At 52.1% G+C, this 14,502-nt stretch overlaps 1 protein-coding gene across 3 annotated transcripts in view; it reads left to right on the forward strand.

The window, feature by feature from the left end:
• LAMB3 (laminin subunit beta 3) overlaps window positions 1-14,502 on the forward strand; it is a 39,756-nt gene that overhangs the window by 15,651 nt on the left and 9,603 nt on the right. For all 3 annotated transcript variants that reach the window (XM_087439573.1, XM_004424856.3, XM_087439578.1), the window contains 13 exons: window positions 3,067-3,258; window positions 4,608-4,671; window positions 5,060-5,253; window positions 7,114-7,234; window positions 7,992-8,180; window positions 9,402-9,557; window positions 9,910-10,106; window positions 10,444-10,552; window positions 11,399-11,777; window positions 12,998-13,158; window positions 13,290-13,510; window positions 13,790-13,987; window positions 14,332-14,476. In XM_087439573.1, the coding sequence (XP_087295699.1) occupies window positions 3,067-3,258; window positions 4,608-4,671; window positions 5,060-5,253; window positions 7,114-7,234; window positions 7,992-8,180; window positions 9,402-9,557; window positions 9,910-10,106; window positions 10,444-10,552; window positions 11,399-11,777; window positions 12,998-13,158; window positions 13,290-13,510; window positions 13,790-13,987; window positions 14,332-14,476 (2,326 nt within the window). The remainder of the gene's footprint in view (window positions 1-3,066; window positions 3,259-4,607; window positions 4,672-5,059; window positions 5,254-7,113; window positions 7,235-7,991; window positions 8,181-9,401; window positions 9,558-9,909; window positions 10,107-10,443; window positions 10,553-11,398; window positions 11,778-12,997; window positions 13,159-13,289; window positions 13,511-13,789; window positions 13,988-14,331; window positions 14,477-14,502) is intronic.

A 14,502-nucleotide genomic window follows, 5' to 3' on the forward strand; every position in this document is an offset into this window, starting at 1 on the left:
CGAGCACTAGAGGGGGGCATCCAGCTTGGTCTGTCTTTGAGGGGTGGGTCGCAGAATGCACTTGGGGGACAATGAACCTTCCTAGGCCAGTAATAGCCAGGTAAAGGGCAAAGTTCTTTCCAGGCAAAGAGAACAGAAAAGTGCAAAGGCCAGGAGGAAAGAGGCAAGAAGTTATGTAATTGGGGAGGGGGCAAGGGAATGCACATAGGGTCTGGAGGGGAAAATATGTGTATGGTGGTGAGAGGTAGGGACACGGAGGGCTGAAAACTGTTGAGAGAGGAGTTTACAGGGTAAATGGAGGGGGAGAAGCAGACTACAGATTTACCCATTTGTTCAATAAATGTGTACTAGGAGCCTACTATGTGCTAGATGCTGGGGATACAACTGTGGACAAGACAGATAGGGGCCTATGGTTTAGTATAGTGGTTCTCAACCAAGGGACATCTGGCAATTTCTGGAGACATTTTAGGTTGTCACAACTGTGGGAATGCTATTGACATCTAATGAGTAGAGGTTAGGGAGGCTGTTAACTATCCTAGAATGACCAGGACAACTCCAACAACAGGAATTATCCAACTCCAAATTTTAACAGTGCCGAGGTGGGGAAACCCTGGTCTAGTGGGAGAAAAATAAAAAACAGGAAACTAACAATTAAATAATTGGAAATTGTGACATTTATGAAGGAAAAAGACAAGGTGCTGAAATAGAAAATGATGGGGTGGGGTGAGCAGAGTGTGGGAGAAGAATGCATGTTAGATGGATGTAGAGAGATCTCCAGGAGGAGTGACAGTTAAGCTGAGAACAAAAGATGAGAAGGAGCCCACCAGGGGGAGGAACATTCCAGGCAGAAGGAACAATACGACAGCTACCTTACACAGGCTCTGAGGAGGGAGTGAGTGTGATGTGATTGAGGGATTGACGAGATGGAGGCACACAGTGCATGAGGTGAGGCGAGGAGGCAGGGCCCAGGCAGCCAGCGCAGCCTCTTCACCCCCAGCCAGGAGTTTGGATTTATTCAAGAGTAGTGAGCCTCAGAGGACCTGAATGGACATTTCTCCAAGGAAGACATACAAATGGCCAAAAGGTACATGAAAACATGCTCAGCATCACTAATCATCAGGGAAATGCAAATCAAAACCACAATGAGATATCACCTCACACTCGTAAGAATGGCTATTATCAGAAAGACAAGAAATAACAAGTGCTGGCCAGGATGTGGAGAAAAAGGAACCCTTGGCACCGTTGGTGGAAATGTAAATTGGTGCAGCCACTATGGAAAACAGTATGGAGGTTCCCCTCAAAATTAAAAGTAGAACTACCATATGATCCAGCAATTGCTGTATGTATTCTGAGTATACATCGGAAGGAGATGAAATCATCATCTCAAAGAGATGTTGGCTTGCCATGTTCGTTGTAGCATTATTCACAATAGCCAAGACATGGAAACGATGTTAAATGTCCCACAATGGATGAATGGATAAAGAAAATGTGGTATATAGATATATATGCAATGGAATATTCAGCCATAAAAAAAGGAAATCCTGGGGCTGGCCCAGTGGCATAGTGGTCAAGTTTGCGCACTCTGCTTCAGCGGCCCGGGGTTCGCGGGTTCAGACCCCAGGCACAGACCGACGCACTGCTTGTCAAGCCATGCTGTGGCGGTATCCCACATAAAGTAGAGGAAGATGGGCACAGATGTTAGCCCAGAGCCCATCTTCCTCAGCAAAAAGAGGAAGATTGTCATCAGATGTTAGCTCAGGGCTAATCTTCCTCATAAAAAAAAAAAAAAAGGAAATCTTGCCTTTTGTGACAACATGGATGGACTTTGAGGGCATTTTGCTAAGTAAAATAAGTCAGACAGAGAAAGACAAATACTGTATGTTCTCACTTCTATGTGGAATCTAAAAAAGCCAAACTCATAGAAATAGAGAGTAGAATGGTGGTTGCCAGGGGCCAAGGGGTGGGGGAAATGGGGAGAAGTTGATCAAAGGGTACAAACTTCCAGCTATATGATGAATAAGTTCTGCAGATCGACTCTAATTACTAATACTGTATTAAATGCCTGAAAGTTGTTAAGAAAGTAGATCTTAAATGTTATCACCACAAAAAAATAGTAATTATGTAAGGGGGTGGAGGTGTGAACTAACCTTATTGTGGTGCTCATTTCACAATATATACATGTATCAAATCATCACATTTGATACACCTTAAACTTATGTCTGTTATATATCAATAATATCTCAATGAAGCTGGAAAAAAAAGAATAGTGGAAAGCCATTGAAGGGTTTTTGGCAGAGTGTCACAGCCCATTTTATGTTTTAAAAGAAAGTTCTCTCTGTATAGAGGTGGGGTTTATAAACCTGTGGTTCAAGAAAGTGGTCCAAGCTGGGAGCTGTCAGCATGAAGGCAACATTTAGAGCTATGAGGACTGGATGAAATCACCGATGGAGGGAGTAGGGACATGACAATATGTCATGCTAAGGGGCTTGCGTCTTATCTTCAGGCTGATACAGATCCGTTGAAGGGTTTCACCCAGGGAGTGAGGTGACCAGATGACCATTTAGGTGAAGTGGGGAGAGTGGTTTGGAGCATCTGGACAGAGGCTGGACATGAATTCCAGGCTGTTGCAGTAATTCGGGCTCTGCAATAATTGAGGTGGCCTGAACTATGGCTATGGCAGTGGGAGGAAGAGAGAGGAGGGACAGAGCCAAGAGCTAGTGGGGATAAAATAGTTGGCTGTGCGAAGTGCAGCGGGAGAATTTTCTGGTTTGGAAGCCTATGTGGTGGGCTGAGCTGGGATCATGCCTTCTGGAATGTAGATCTCCTTCCTATTACTTTCCACGGTTCCCCAAGGAAAACCAACTGGGGCCTCTGGTTTGCCAGGAGAATTGGATAGAATGCTCTTGAGCCCACTTACCCCACTCAGCGCCCTTTCTCCCTACCTCACTGTGGTTCTCAGGGGCCACCAGCTTGTCTTTGGGGGCCTGTTTCTGTGATTGTGTCCCTACGGCGCCTTCCTCCCTCAGGCACTCAGGTCCCCCCCCCGCCCCGTCTGTGTCTCCGCAGGGGCCCATGCCCGCCGGGATGCTGATCGAGCACTCCTCAGACTTCGGCAAGACCTGGCAGGTGTACCAGTACCTGGCTGCCGACTGCACCTCCACCTTCCCCCGTGTCCGCCAGGGCCAGCCTCAGAGCTGGCGGGATGTTCGGTGCCAGTCCCTGCCCCAGAGACCTAACGGGCACCTAGAAGGGGGGAAGGTAAGTAGAGGTGACCCTGAAAACATAGGCATGGGGAGACGACGTCTCTGACATTGCATTGCTCACACGGTCACCTAGACTTTTGAGAAGAGATGAGCACATCCTTGGTCAGAGCACCTTGCTGTCTTTCCTGAGCTCTCCAACTACAACCCCTCTGGCCACTCTCAGAGCATTTGCTGCTGGTCCTCTTTGCTGGCCAATAGGCAACATGTTGAGTGCACTGCATGGCCCAACCCTGATCTCTTCCATAGCGTCCTCCCCCACGGCTCATTGACATATCCCTATAGTGGAGAGGGTAAAATTGACTTTGCTCCAATGTGAGGACTTTGAGATGGCTAGTTAGATTCAAGTGAGCAAATTACACCAATTTAATTTAGTCTCTGATTTCACCTTGGTAGGGCTTAACACAAGAATGACCTTTTTCTGTTTAATCCATCCATCTAGCCCCATCCTCACCTTTGCGGAAGTTTAGGTATAAGCCACAGCTCCAGGTCACCTGAACTTAAACCCTGAGCTAGAAATGAGAACCTGCCTCTAGAAACAGCTCAGAATATCTCTCCCTGAATCCTTCCAAATGGGGTCAGATTCTTTCATTTCTTTCATAACTGCTTTTCCGCACTGCTGGACTGAGGCTGTATGTTCTCGCCTCCTTTCTCTGGCCCAGGCTAGCCCTCAGAGCTGCTCTCATAAGCACTGTGTGCTCAGAGCACTGCCTTCCCTGTGGGCAGTGCATCTCTCTCCTCTTTAACAGCTCTTCCTTGATTATAGCCGTATCCAGATCCATGTTAACTACATTCCCCAGACCCCAGATCAGAACACAGGACTTTTTCCTGATTTGTAGAGGGTTGATGTGAAAACTCTTCCTGGGATGTGCAGATGAAGTCACAACTAATGAGTGGTTTTTAGTAAAAAGGAAAAGCATAGTTGAAATTGGAGTTGTCTGGAGGGTGGTGTTCACCACATCCATGCATCCTTGGGCCCTGGGCCCTCTCACTCATCCTGGGTGTTTGGAAATTTAGTATCCCCTAAACCCTCATGTGTACATTGTATATCTTACCGTAATTTTTAACCCAAGGAAATCAGGAAGTTCTTAGGATAGCTATATTTTCAGTTGGAGAGGAGAGGTTGTACACACACACACACACACACTCACTCACTCATTTAGGGCCCAGTGATCATCTTGCTCTCCCAGGGTGGTTGGCAGCCCTCACATCCACCGTCATCTCAGGTTGCAGGTAAGAAGGACCTCAGCGTAGTATGAAGAGGGCGGAGCATTGAATGGGAAGAAGACTTCTTCTGAGCTTGGGGCACACCGTTCCTCAGTTCTTCCCTTTCCCCTCTCTCTGTAGGTCCAGCTTAACCTCATGGATTTAGCCTCTGGGATTCCAGCAACCCAAAGTCAAAAAATTCAAGGTCAGTGTTGCTACTCCTCTAGCCTGTGGGCCAATGGGTGGGGAGCAAAACAGGATTGGAACCCGGGTCATGGAAATTTCCTGTTTTTTCATATTTCTGTCAACATGGTTGGATTTAATACTTGCCCTGCTTCCTCCAGTCATAGAGCTGTTGTGGTAGCCTCTGAGACTCAAAAGGCCTGAGTCAGAGTGCAGGGGGTCTTCTCCCCCATGGGATGGTTGAGGGCTGGGGAGGATGGGTCCTGGAATAACCGTATGAAGGCAGGAAGAAGAGATGGTGAGACCAGAATTCCTTTCATCATCTGTCCTGCCCTAGGAGACTGTTTGCCTCTAATTCTTTTCTTTATTTTCCTTCTCCACCCTCACCCCCTTTGTTTGCGCCCTCTCAGAGCTGGGCGAGATCACAAACTTGAGAGTCAACTTCACCAAGCTGGCCCCTTTACCCCAGAGGGGCTCCTATCCCCCCAGCGCCTACTATGCAGTGTCCCAGCTGCGTCTACAGGGGAGCTGCTTCTGTCACGGCCACGCTGACCGCTGCGCCGCCAAGCCTGGAGCCCCTGCCAGCCCCTCCACCACTGTGCAGGTAACGGCCCAGGGCGGGAAGGGCAGAGGGAAGGTGGCAAGACCGGAGCAGATTAGGGACATCCTTGAGGCTCCCGTAAAGCAGAGTGGGCACTGAATTTAAGACGTGGGTTTGAATATTTTGGCAGTGGTGAAAAATGGTCTAAGTGATTATCATTTCAAAGATCAGAATTTTGTAGGACTTTCTTGGACCTGCTTTATGGTTTGGGATGGTTTTTATTTTCTGTTACATTTAAGTGTATGTGTGGGTGTTGGAGGGAGCTGAAGACAATGCTTCTCAGCCCTGGCTACACATTACAATTTCCTGAGGAGCTAGAACAATTGCTCGGACCTCCACTCTCAGATTCTCTGATTTTATTATTGGTTTTTAGAGCTTTCAGAGGATTCTAACGTACTGTCAGGGTTGAGAGCCCCTGGTTTGGGGACTCTGAAGTCCCATCTAGAGGTTTGCTATGGGGCAGGGTGAGAGAACAGTCTGACCCGGAGGCAAACTCTATCCCAGACCAACTGAGTTGGATGCATCAGGGCTGAGGTGAGAAGCTCCAGCTTACCAAGCGACCCAGGGGCTTTTGCTGTGAAACCAAACTTGAGAACCACTAGCAGAGGAGGGAGACCCTTGGGCCAAGAAGCAGAGGGAGCTGTCGTTTCACTTTTCTGGGGCTTCAGTTCTTCTCTTAACATATGGGAGCGTGATATTTACCCTATAGATAGATGGGCATGAGGAAATCAGGTAAAATAACCTGTGAGGGAGATACAGATGCAACGAGCGTCGGTCAGCTTTATTATTACTACTTCAGGGCCAGGTCCTGGCCGAGGCTGCAGAGGAGGCCAGAGGGAGACCCACTCCGGGAATGTGTGATCTATTAGGGCCCATAGACAAATGACCAGAACGCAGGCCCAGCAGGACTGCTGCCGTATGAGGACTACGACGTGCTGTGGCACGTAGCGGAGGAGAGGGCACGCCCAGCCCCATGATTCTCAATCTGGCTGCACGATGGAACCACCACTTGAAAAAGTACCAGTGCCTGGGCCTTGTTCCTGAAATTCGAATTGAATTCGGCCTGGGCATCGGTATTTTTTAAAAAGCTCCCCCAATGATTCCGAAGTGCATCCAGGGTTGAAATCCATGGAATTAGAGGGTGAAGGAGGTGCCATTCTAGCTGGCAGGATTTTGCTGGTGAATAGAGAGAGAAGGGAATTCAGGCAGGAAGAAACACATCAGTAATGACCAAAATGTGGGGAAAAGTGGGGTTCGTATGGGGAGCAGCCGGAAGTTCAGCTTGGCTGTGCTGTTAGGAGGGAGTGGGAGATGAGAATGGAGCATGCGGGATGCAGGTCCTTGAATGCCAGGCTGAGGGTGTTGGGCTTAATTTGGAAGACAATTAGCACACAATAGCTATTCTATTTTTATACCTTAATGAGTCTAGTAATGATTCATCATAGTCCAATTAGCCAAACAACCGCAGTCATAGATTGGTGGAATATAAATCTCCAGAGGGCCCACGAGCTTCCACAATCACACAGTTTGCCAACAAGAGTGTCTGAGCACCTTCCGGGTGCCGATTTGGACTGGGCATCATGGGGATGTCCAAGTGCAAGGAGTGAGCTTTTAGAAACCTAGCTCAAGGAGGCACACACGCGCGCGCGCGCGCGCACACACACACACACACACACACACACACACCGATGGCATGCAAGCAGGCAGCTGGGAGTGTCGCAGGAGTTGAGTGAAGGCTGGAGAAGTTGGGGTCTGAGCTGGACCCTGAGTGGTGGGCGAGAGGGTCAGAGGGGAGAGGGCAGGTCCATCCCTGGGACACTCCTTTGATGATTATTCCTGATGACGGATGGTCCCCTCTCCTAGGTCCATGAGGTCTGCGTCTGCCAGCACAACACCGCCGGTCCCAATTGTGAACGCTGTGCGCCCTTCTACAACAATCGACCCTGGAGACCTGCAGATGACGAGGACCCCCACGAATGCCAAAGTATGAACCTGGGATCACCCCCCTCCCCTGTAGTGACTGGGTGGGGTGCTGGCCCTTCTTTGCCTTGATGACCTCACCTGAGAAACTATTCTTTATTATTTAAATCTAAACCTAATTGCATCCCTGTTATTTAAGCTCTTCTTGCTCCGTGGAGATGGAGAGAGTATTTGCGTTACATCCTCCCACCACCCCCTACCCTTCTCCTTATCCAGGCCTGGAGGGACCAAGGCTTGGTCCACGCCTCTGATTCCACACGCCTTTTATGGTACCCCCAGATCCTCCTTCTTCTGGTCTCTCCAGTTGCCTTGCTTCCTGTAGGACATATCTGGTTCCCTGTTGTCACTTTTCCTACTTCACATGGCCCCCTGGAGTCAGGGACTTGGTCTGCATAAATGAGGGAAACAAGGGTCCCCAGCCCAGAGAGAGACAGTGATCCAGCAGGAGATCCATGGTGGTCCTGGGGAGGATTGGGATGGACCATTCATAGGGTTCTCTCTTTGGCCTAATACGGACATTATCCTTGGGTTGGTCACCACGCTGGGAGTCAGGAGGCCTGAGTTCTCACTCTACTCTGCTTTCTTACTGGCTATATAATCCTAAATAAATTACATAAGCCTTCCTGGGCCTCAGTTTCCCCATTTCCCAGACCTGAGCATCTTGCAGAGCTGCTGGAGATGCCGATGAGTTAGCGTGGAACATGCTCTATAGACGGCAGTGGTGCTGGTCAAACAGCAGCCCTGAGAATCTCCTTTTTCAGGGTGCGACTGCAATGGGCACTCAGAGACGTGTCACTTCGACCCAGCTGTGTTTGCCGCCAGCCAGGGGGTACATGGAGGTGTGTGTGACAACTGCCAGGACCACACCGAGGGCAGGAACTGTGAGCGGTGTCAGCTGCACTATTTCCGGAACCGGCGTCCTGGTGCTCCCATTCAGGAGACCTGCATCCGTGAGTAGGGGCTCCGGTGACCCAGGGTGTCATCTGTCCAGTACTCTGGGCACAACAGAGCACATGTCCTGGGGACACACAGCCCTCAGGAAGCATGAAGACTCAGTTGTGTGTCAGGACTTGTGGGCAATTGTTTTGACTTAGCTGTGCATTTCTAAGCAAATCACTAACCTCTCTGGACCATCAATCAATCAGTCAACCAATCATGTAGCCCTTATTTTGTGTATAGGAGAGAAAAAAGTAAATACAAGATACAGTTTCTGCTGTCAATAAGCACGTGCACTGTTCGGTGATATAAGCCACACAGACATGGAAAAGAGGGACGAAGCACTTTGTCCATATATATGTTGTTGCCTTTACCATTTGTAATGCGGATTGCTCTTTATTTTTCTGTTTCCCCCAACATGGAGAACTCCTCCATGGCAAGGATTATGTCTTAAATCCTCAGGCCCTAGCACAATGACAGGCAAATAATTGATGCTAAGGAATGTTTGTTGAATGAACCTATAATTGTAATGTGATGGAATACCCAGGAGTGACTTAACACGTCCACAAGGGCCAGTGAGTTCATACAGGAGAGAGCAAACTCGGTGGAAGCAACATGATTTGGGCAGGGTTAATCAGGAAAGACTTTCTAGATGAAGGAAGCGTCTTCATTTGAAGCCAGGAAAGGGTTTTGGGTGTGGGGGTGGGAGAAAGGTGATTCACTCCCTGTTAATATTATTTGTTTGTGGAAAGAGTGAGAAAGACTTGAATTTGACTTCTATTTCTAGCACTTTCTTGCTGTGTGACCTTGAGTGTGTTCCTTAACATCTCTGAGTCTCCATTTCCTCATCTGTACAAAAGGGGTAATCATCTCACCTTTCAGGGTTATCATGAGTGTTATATAAGGTGGCTTGCAGGCGTGCCCAGCACATAGCAGTCGTTCAGTAGATAAAGACAACAAAAACTTCTATAGTACTAACATGTGCCAAGCACTGTTCTACCTGCTTTATATTTACTCATTTATTCCTTGTAAGAAGTCTATGAGGGTTGTATAATTATCCCCATTTTATAGATGGGGAAACTGAGGCTCAGAGGTGTTAAATAACTTGACTAAGGTTGTAAGCTGGTAAGTGGTGGAACAATGATTTGAACCAGGAAGCCTGGCTCCTGGAATATGCTCCTAACTCTCTCCTTTTCTTCTTTGTTCCTACTGCGCTGGCTGCTTTTGTCTCTCAGCCTGCGAATGTGATCCAGATGGGGCAGTGCCGGGCGCTCCCTGTGACCCAGTGACCGGGCAGTGCGTATGCAAGGAGCACGTGCAGGGGGAGCGCTGTGACCTGTGCAAGCCAGGATTTACAGGACTCACCTACGCCAACCCGCAGGGTTGCCACCGTGAGTAGGGGACCCAGCCTGGCACGGGGTGTGTCAGGCCTTCAGAGCTGACTTGCCCTGCGCGCTGTGCAGGGTGCCAGATGCTATGCTACTGTCCTACAGCAGATGGCAACACAGGCCCAGGTTGGAAGGTGGGACTGAGTCAGCCAGTGGGAGGGAGGGCGGGTGGCCAACTTACCAGGTGCTGGATCTGGTGGGAAGGCACAGAGGCCTTATGAGTCAGCCAGGTTATCTGGAGGGAATGACTCTGCCTGCTTCTTTTCCCAGGATGGGCACCCTCCCTCATGCGCATCCTCTGGGGGTGAGTTTTTGGTGGGCCATCCCTGGAGCTCAGCAGCCCTCCGTCTTGCAGGCTGTGACTGCAGCATCCTGGGGTCCCGGCGGGACATGCCATGTGACGAGGAGAGTGGGCGCTGCCTGTGCCTGCCCCATGTGGTGGGCCCCAAATGTGACCAGTGTGCTCCCCGCCACTGGAAGCTGGCCAGCGGTCGGGGCTGTGAGCCGTGTGCCTGCGACCCCTACAACTCCCTCAGCCCCCAGTGCAACCAGGTATGCAGTGGGGGTGACCCTGTGGGACCCTCAGCAGGAGAGGGGTCCTGCCCACCCGCCTCTGTCTCCCCTCCATGCTGCCGGTCTGGGCATCTCCAAGGTCAGGCTGGGCTGCTTCTGTCCTCAATCCCCTTTGGGCAGGCCACCAAATGTCCCTCCCTCTGTGGCTCTCAGCCTTTGGCAATGCCGTACTCGCCACACTTTCTGCAGGGCCGTTCTGGGCTTTGACTTCAGAGCTTGTCTCTGGGTGGGAGCCCTTGTTCTGGGGGTGCACCTGGGAGGTTAGGCAAGGCCGGGCCTGTGAGGGAGGCTCCCTGACGGTGTTCTCCCCCCACAGTTCACAGGGCAGTGCCCTTGTCGGGAAGGGTTTGATGGCCTGACCTGCAGTGCTGCAGCAATCCGCCAGTGTCCCGACAGGACCTATGGAGACGCAGCGGGATGCCGAGGTGCGCGCTCACTGAGTGGGGGATGCTGAGGGGATGAGTGCTGGGGTGGGCTCATGGGGGAGGGCATGGGGGTCTGTGGTATGGGAGGACTCTGCATATTGCTACATGAGATGTGGGCCCTGGAAACCCCATGAGAGGGCCTGCTCCCCAGGACTGCTCCAGCCAGTGGGCTTAGCCTTCTAGCCCCAGGGCAGGCTGACATCAGGCCCTCCCCATGTCCCCAGGTTAGGAGGGCTGCTTTGCTCCCCACTTCCCTGAGAAAGCATTTCCTAGAGTCATGTCCAGGACAGCGCAGGGAGGGGAGGACGTGTCTTCCCTGTTCATAAATGGAGAAAGTGAATCCTGAGGGGGGAAGGCATCATTTCCCCGGAGTCAGTGTGACAAGTAGTGACAAGGGCAGGGGACTCGGAGCATCCAGACCGGGTCTGGTCTCAGCTCTGTCCTGCCTTACAGATGACTTGGGGCAAGTCGCTCACCCTCTTTAGGCCTCAGTTTCCTCATCTGGGGAAGGGGCACACTGTACTTAACCTCTCTGTGCCTCAGCTGCTTCATCTATAAAACTGGGAAAATAGGGGTGACTACCTCTGTCAGAGAGTAGTTGTGAAGGTCACATGAGATAACATGTGGATGTTGAGTATGAGACTTAGAACAGTGGCTGGAACACAGTAGGTGCCAGGTAAGTGCTTGCTCTCGTTGCTATTGTTGCCATGATTTTATTCTGTCCTTGATGGTCTATTATTCTGTCATGTAGAAGGATCCTGAGGTCAGCCCTCCTCTTCAGGGCTCTCTCACCAGACCCTAGTCTCCCTGACCCCTGGCCTCTGACCATCGTTTCTTCCGCCTTAGCCTGTGACTGTGACTTCCGGGGAACTGAGGGCCCAGGCTGTGACAAGGCCTCAGGCCGCTGCCTCTGCCGCCCTGGCTTGACCGGGCCCCGCTGTGACCAGTGCCAGCGAGGCTACTGTGACCGCTACCCGGTATGCGTGGCCTGCCACCCTTGCTTCCAGATTTACGACGCCAACCTCCGGGAGCAAGCCCGACGCCTCAGTGGCCTCCGAAACGCCACCACCAGCCTGTGGTCGGGGCCAGGCCTGGAGGACCACGGTCTGGCCTCTCGGATCCAGGATACAAAGAGCAAGATTGAGCAGATCCAAGCAATTCTTGGCAGCACCTCGGTCACGGAGCAGGAAGTGGCCCAGGTGGCCAATGCCATCTTCTCCATCAGGTAATTCCACTTAGAAGAATTATACCACATGGATTCACATAAGGAGAGCACTGGCCCTTCCTTACATGGGTACAACCGTTTACAGTTTACAAAGCATTTTCATGTAGCTCTCTCCTTGAACTATCGCAACAGTCCTGGGAGGTTGGTGTGGTGGGTGTTGTTACTTCCATTTTGCAGGTGAGGAGACAGGCACAGATCGGTGACGTGACAGAGATACGAGGCCGCTGAGGGGCAGAGTGGGGATGCAGAACACAGGCAGGAGCTCCAGCCCAGTGTTCTTTCAAGTGCCCAGCGTTGCCTGTGGGAGAGCGTCAGCTCTGAATTAGTCACCCTAGTGCAGGGCATCCGAGAGGCGGGGCTCTAAAAATAACTAGTATTGTCTTTGGAATGGGAGCAGTCCCACCACACCCTCCTCCTACCAGCAGAGGCACCTTCTTAGTGAGATTTGGTTCTGGAAGTTTCTATAATTAGTTTGCATTCCCTGAGCACTCACTGACTGTCGGTGCCCAGAGCTATCCAGATGTGTGATTGACCCAAGTCTCAAAATTGAGTAGTGAGTCGATAGGCATTTGGTAGGCTGGTAGTGCAGGCAGGGGAGGGTGTCTGTGAAAGGAGGTTCCATGCCTGAGCAAAGGCTGGAGGTGGAGAATGCGTGGCTTGTGGGAGGGAGTTGGTGGTTGGTGGGGCTGCAAAGGGCATGGAGAGAGAGGAATCTCCGAAAGCTCAGTGGTTGTGGGCCTGGGCAGGTGGATCCTGATCCCTGTTCAGGTGGAGACGACCAACAGGTGGCAGCTATGGGAGCTCGTGGGGAGGTGTAGACTGCAGAAGAGACTCTGGAGCCTCGCTGTCCAAGTGGTGGCTGAAGTCAGCCTGTAGCGAGCCGAGAAGGAGGGGGTCAGGGTGACGCTCCTCATGGAAGCCAGCTGTGGGAAGGTGGAGGCGAGTCAGGATGTTAGGTTCACACGAGTCAAGGAAGGAGAGTTTTATGAATCTGCCTGCAGAGGGATGGAGGGAGGTGGTGCTGGCCCTCCCTGCCTTTACCCGGCAGAGTCATCTTCAGCCTGTGAAGTCTCCTGTTCTGTTGCCTTTGCTGAAGGCCTTAGTTTTTCCTGACTCAGTAGTGGTTTCTCCAAGGGGATGGCAGGTTCTGGGAGGGCAACCCCCCGTCCCCCCCCCCCCCCCCGCCCCATATTTTAGTGCAAGCTCCTTTCCCATCTCAGGCGGACTCTTCAGGGCCTACAGCTGGATCTGCCCCTAGAGGAGGAGACCTTGTCCCTCCAGGGAGACCTGGAGAATCTGGACAGAAGCTTCAATCGCCTCCTCATTATGTATCAGAACAAGAGGAAGCAGTTTGCAGAACTAATCAGTGCCAATCCTTCAGGTGAGGAGGGGGGCCTCAGACAGCCGCACGCATTGCCATGCACCCCGCGCCTTGGCTCCCCTCCTGCTCCTCCTCCATTTCCAGGCCTCCAGGCCCAGGGGCAGCTCAGTTCCCCTCTCTTCTTCCCACAGGAGCCTTCCGGATGCTGACCGCAGCCTACCAGCGGTCATCCCAGGCTGCTCAGCAGGTCTCTGACAGCTCCCGCCTGCTGCTCCGGCTCAGGGACAGCCGGAGAGAGGCAGAGGGGCTGGCGCAGCAGACAGAAGAAAGTAGGGGAGGTGGTGGCCCCCAGCTCGCGGGCCTGAGGCTGGAGATGGCTTCCTTGCCTGATCTGACACCCACTATCAACAAGGTGACTAGTAGCATGGAGCCCCACTTCCTGGAGGCCCCTGCCCCAGCTTGTCACACCTGACTGCTGCTACACGTTTCCCACTGGGGCAGTGTGAACTTACCCACTCCCCCACTCATCCTGACCCTTGGCCCCTCACAGTGTGCTCAGCAGTTACCGAGGAAACAATTTCTGGGGCCTGGTTGCCATGGAGATGTCTGGCTGTTTGTTTCCCTGGGGTGTGGGATAGGAATGGTGTTGAGGAGCCTTGGGAACCCTCTTGACACCCCCTTCTCTCCACAGCTCTGTGGGGGCTCCAGGCAGACGGCCTGTACCCCAAAAGCGTGCCCCGGTGAGCTGTGTCCCCGAGATAACGGCACGGCCTGTGGCTCCCACTGCAGAGGCGCCCTCCCCAGGGCGGGCGGGGCCTTCCAGACAGCAGGGCAGGTGGCCGAGCAGCTTCGGGGCTTCAGTGCCCAGCTCCAGCAGACCAGGCAGATGGTAGGTGCAGCTGAGGTGGGGTGGGCACCCGTAGCAGGAGGCAGAGGGGTCAGATCCTCTGGGCAAGTCAGAGCTCCTGTTTTACAGTCAGGAGACGAAAACCCAGAGATGCCAGGTGACTTGCCCAAGGCCCCACAGCAAGTGAGGGGGCGGGGGGGCTAATGTTTTGGGCTTTTTTTTTTTTTTTTACGGGATTCCACATCATTTCTTTGGGGCCAAACCGGGTTAGTTGCAAATGTTTCCCAGGTAGGTCTTAGGTAGCAGGTGTCCACAGGATCCTTGGGGACTGCCGAGAGGCTCTCTTGGGGCTTTGACCACTACTGACCTGCAGTGTGTGTCGGCAGATCAGGGCAGCTGAGGAAGTCGCCTTGCAGGTGCAATCAGATGCTCAGCGCCTGGAGACTCAGGTGACCACCAGCCGCTCCCAGATGGAGGAAGATGTCCAGCGCACGCGGCTCCTCATCCAGCAGGTCCGGGACTTCCTGTCAGGTGAGCCTCACCTTCGCTTTCCCCTC

This window comes from Ceratotherium simum, chromosome 2, assembly GCF_057802395.1.
Source record: "Ceratotherium simum simum isolate JZ-2026a chromosome 2, ASM5780239v1, whole genome shotgun sequence".
NCBI lineage: Eukaryota > Metazoa > Chordata > Mammalia > Perissodactyla > Rhinocerotidae > Ceratotherium > Ceratotherium simum.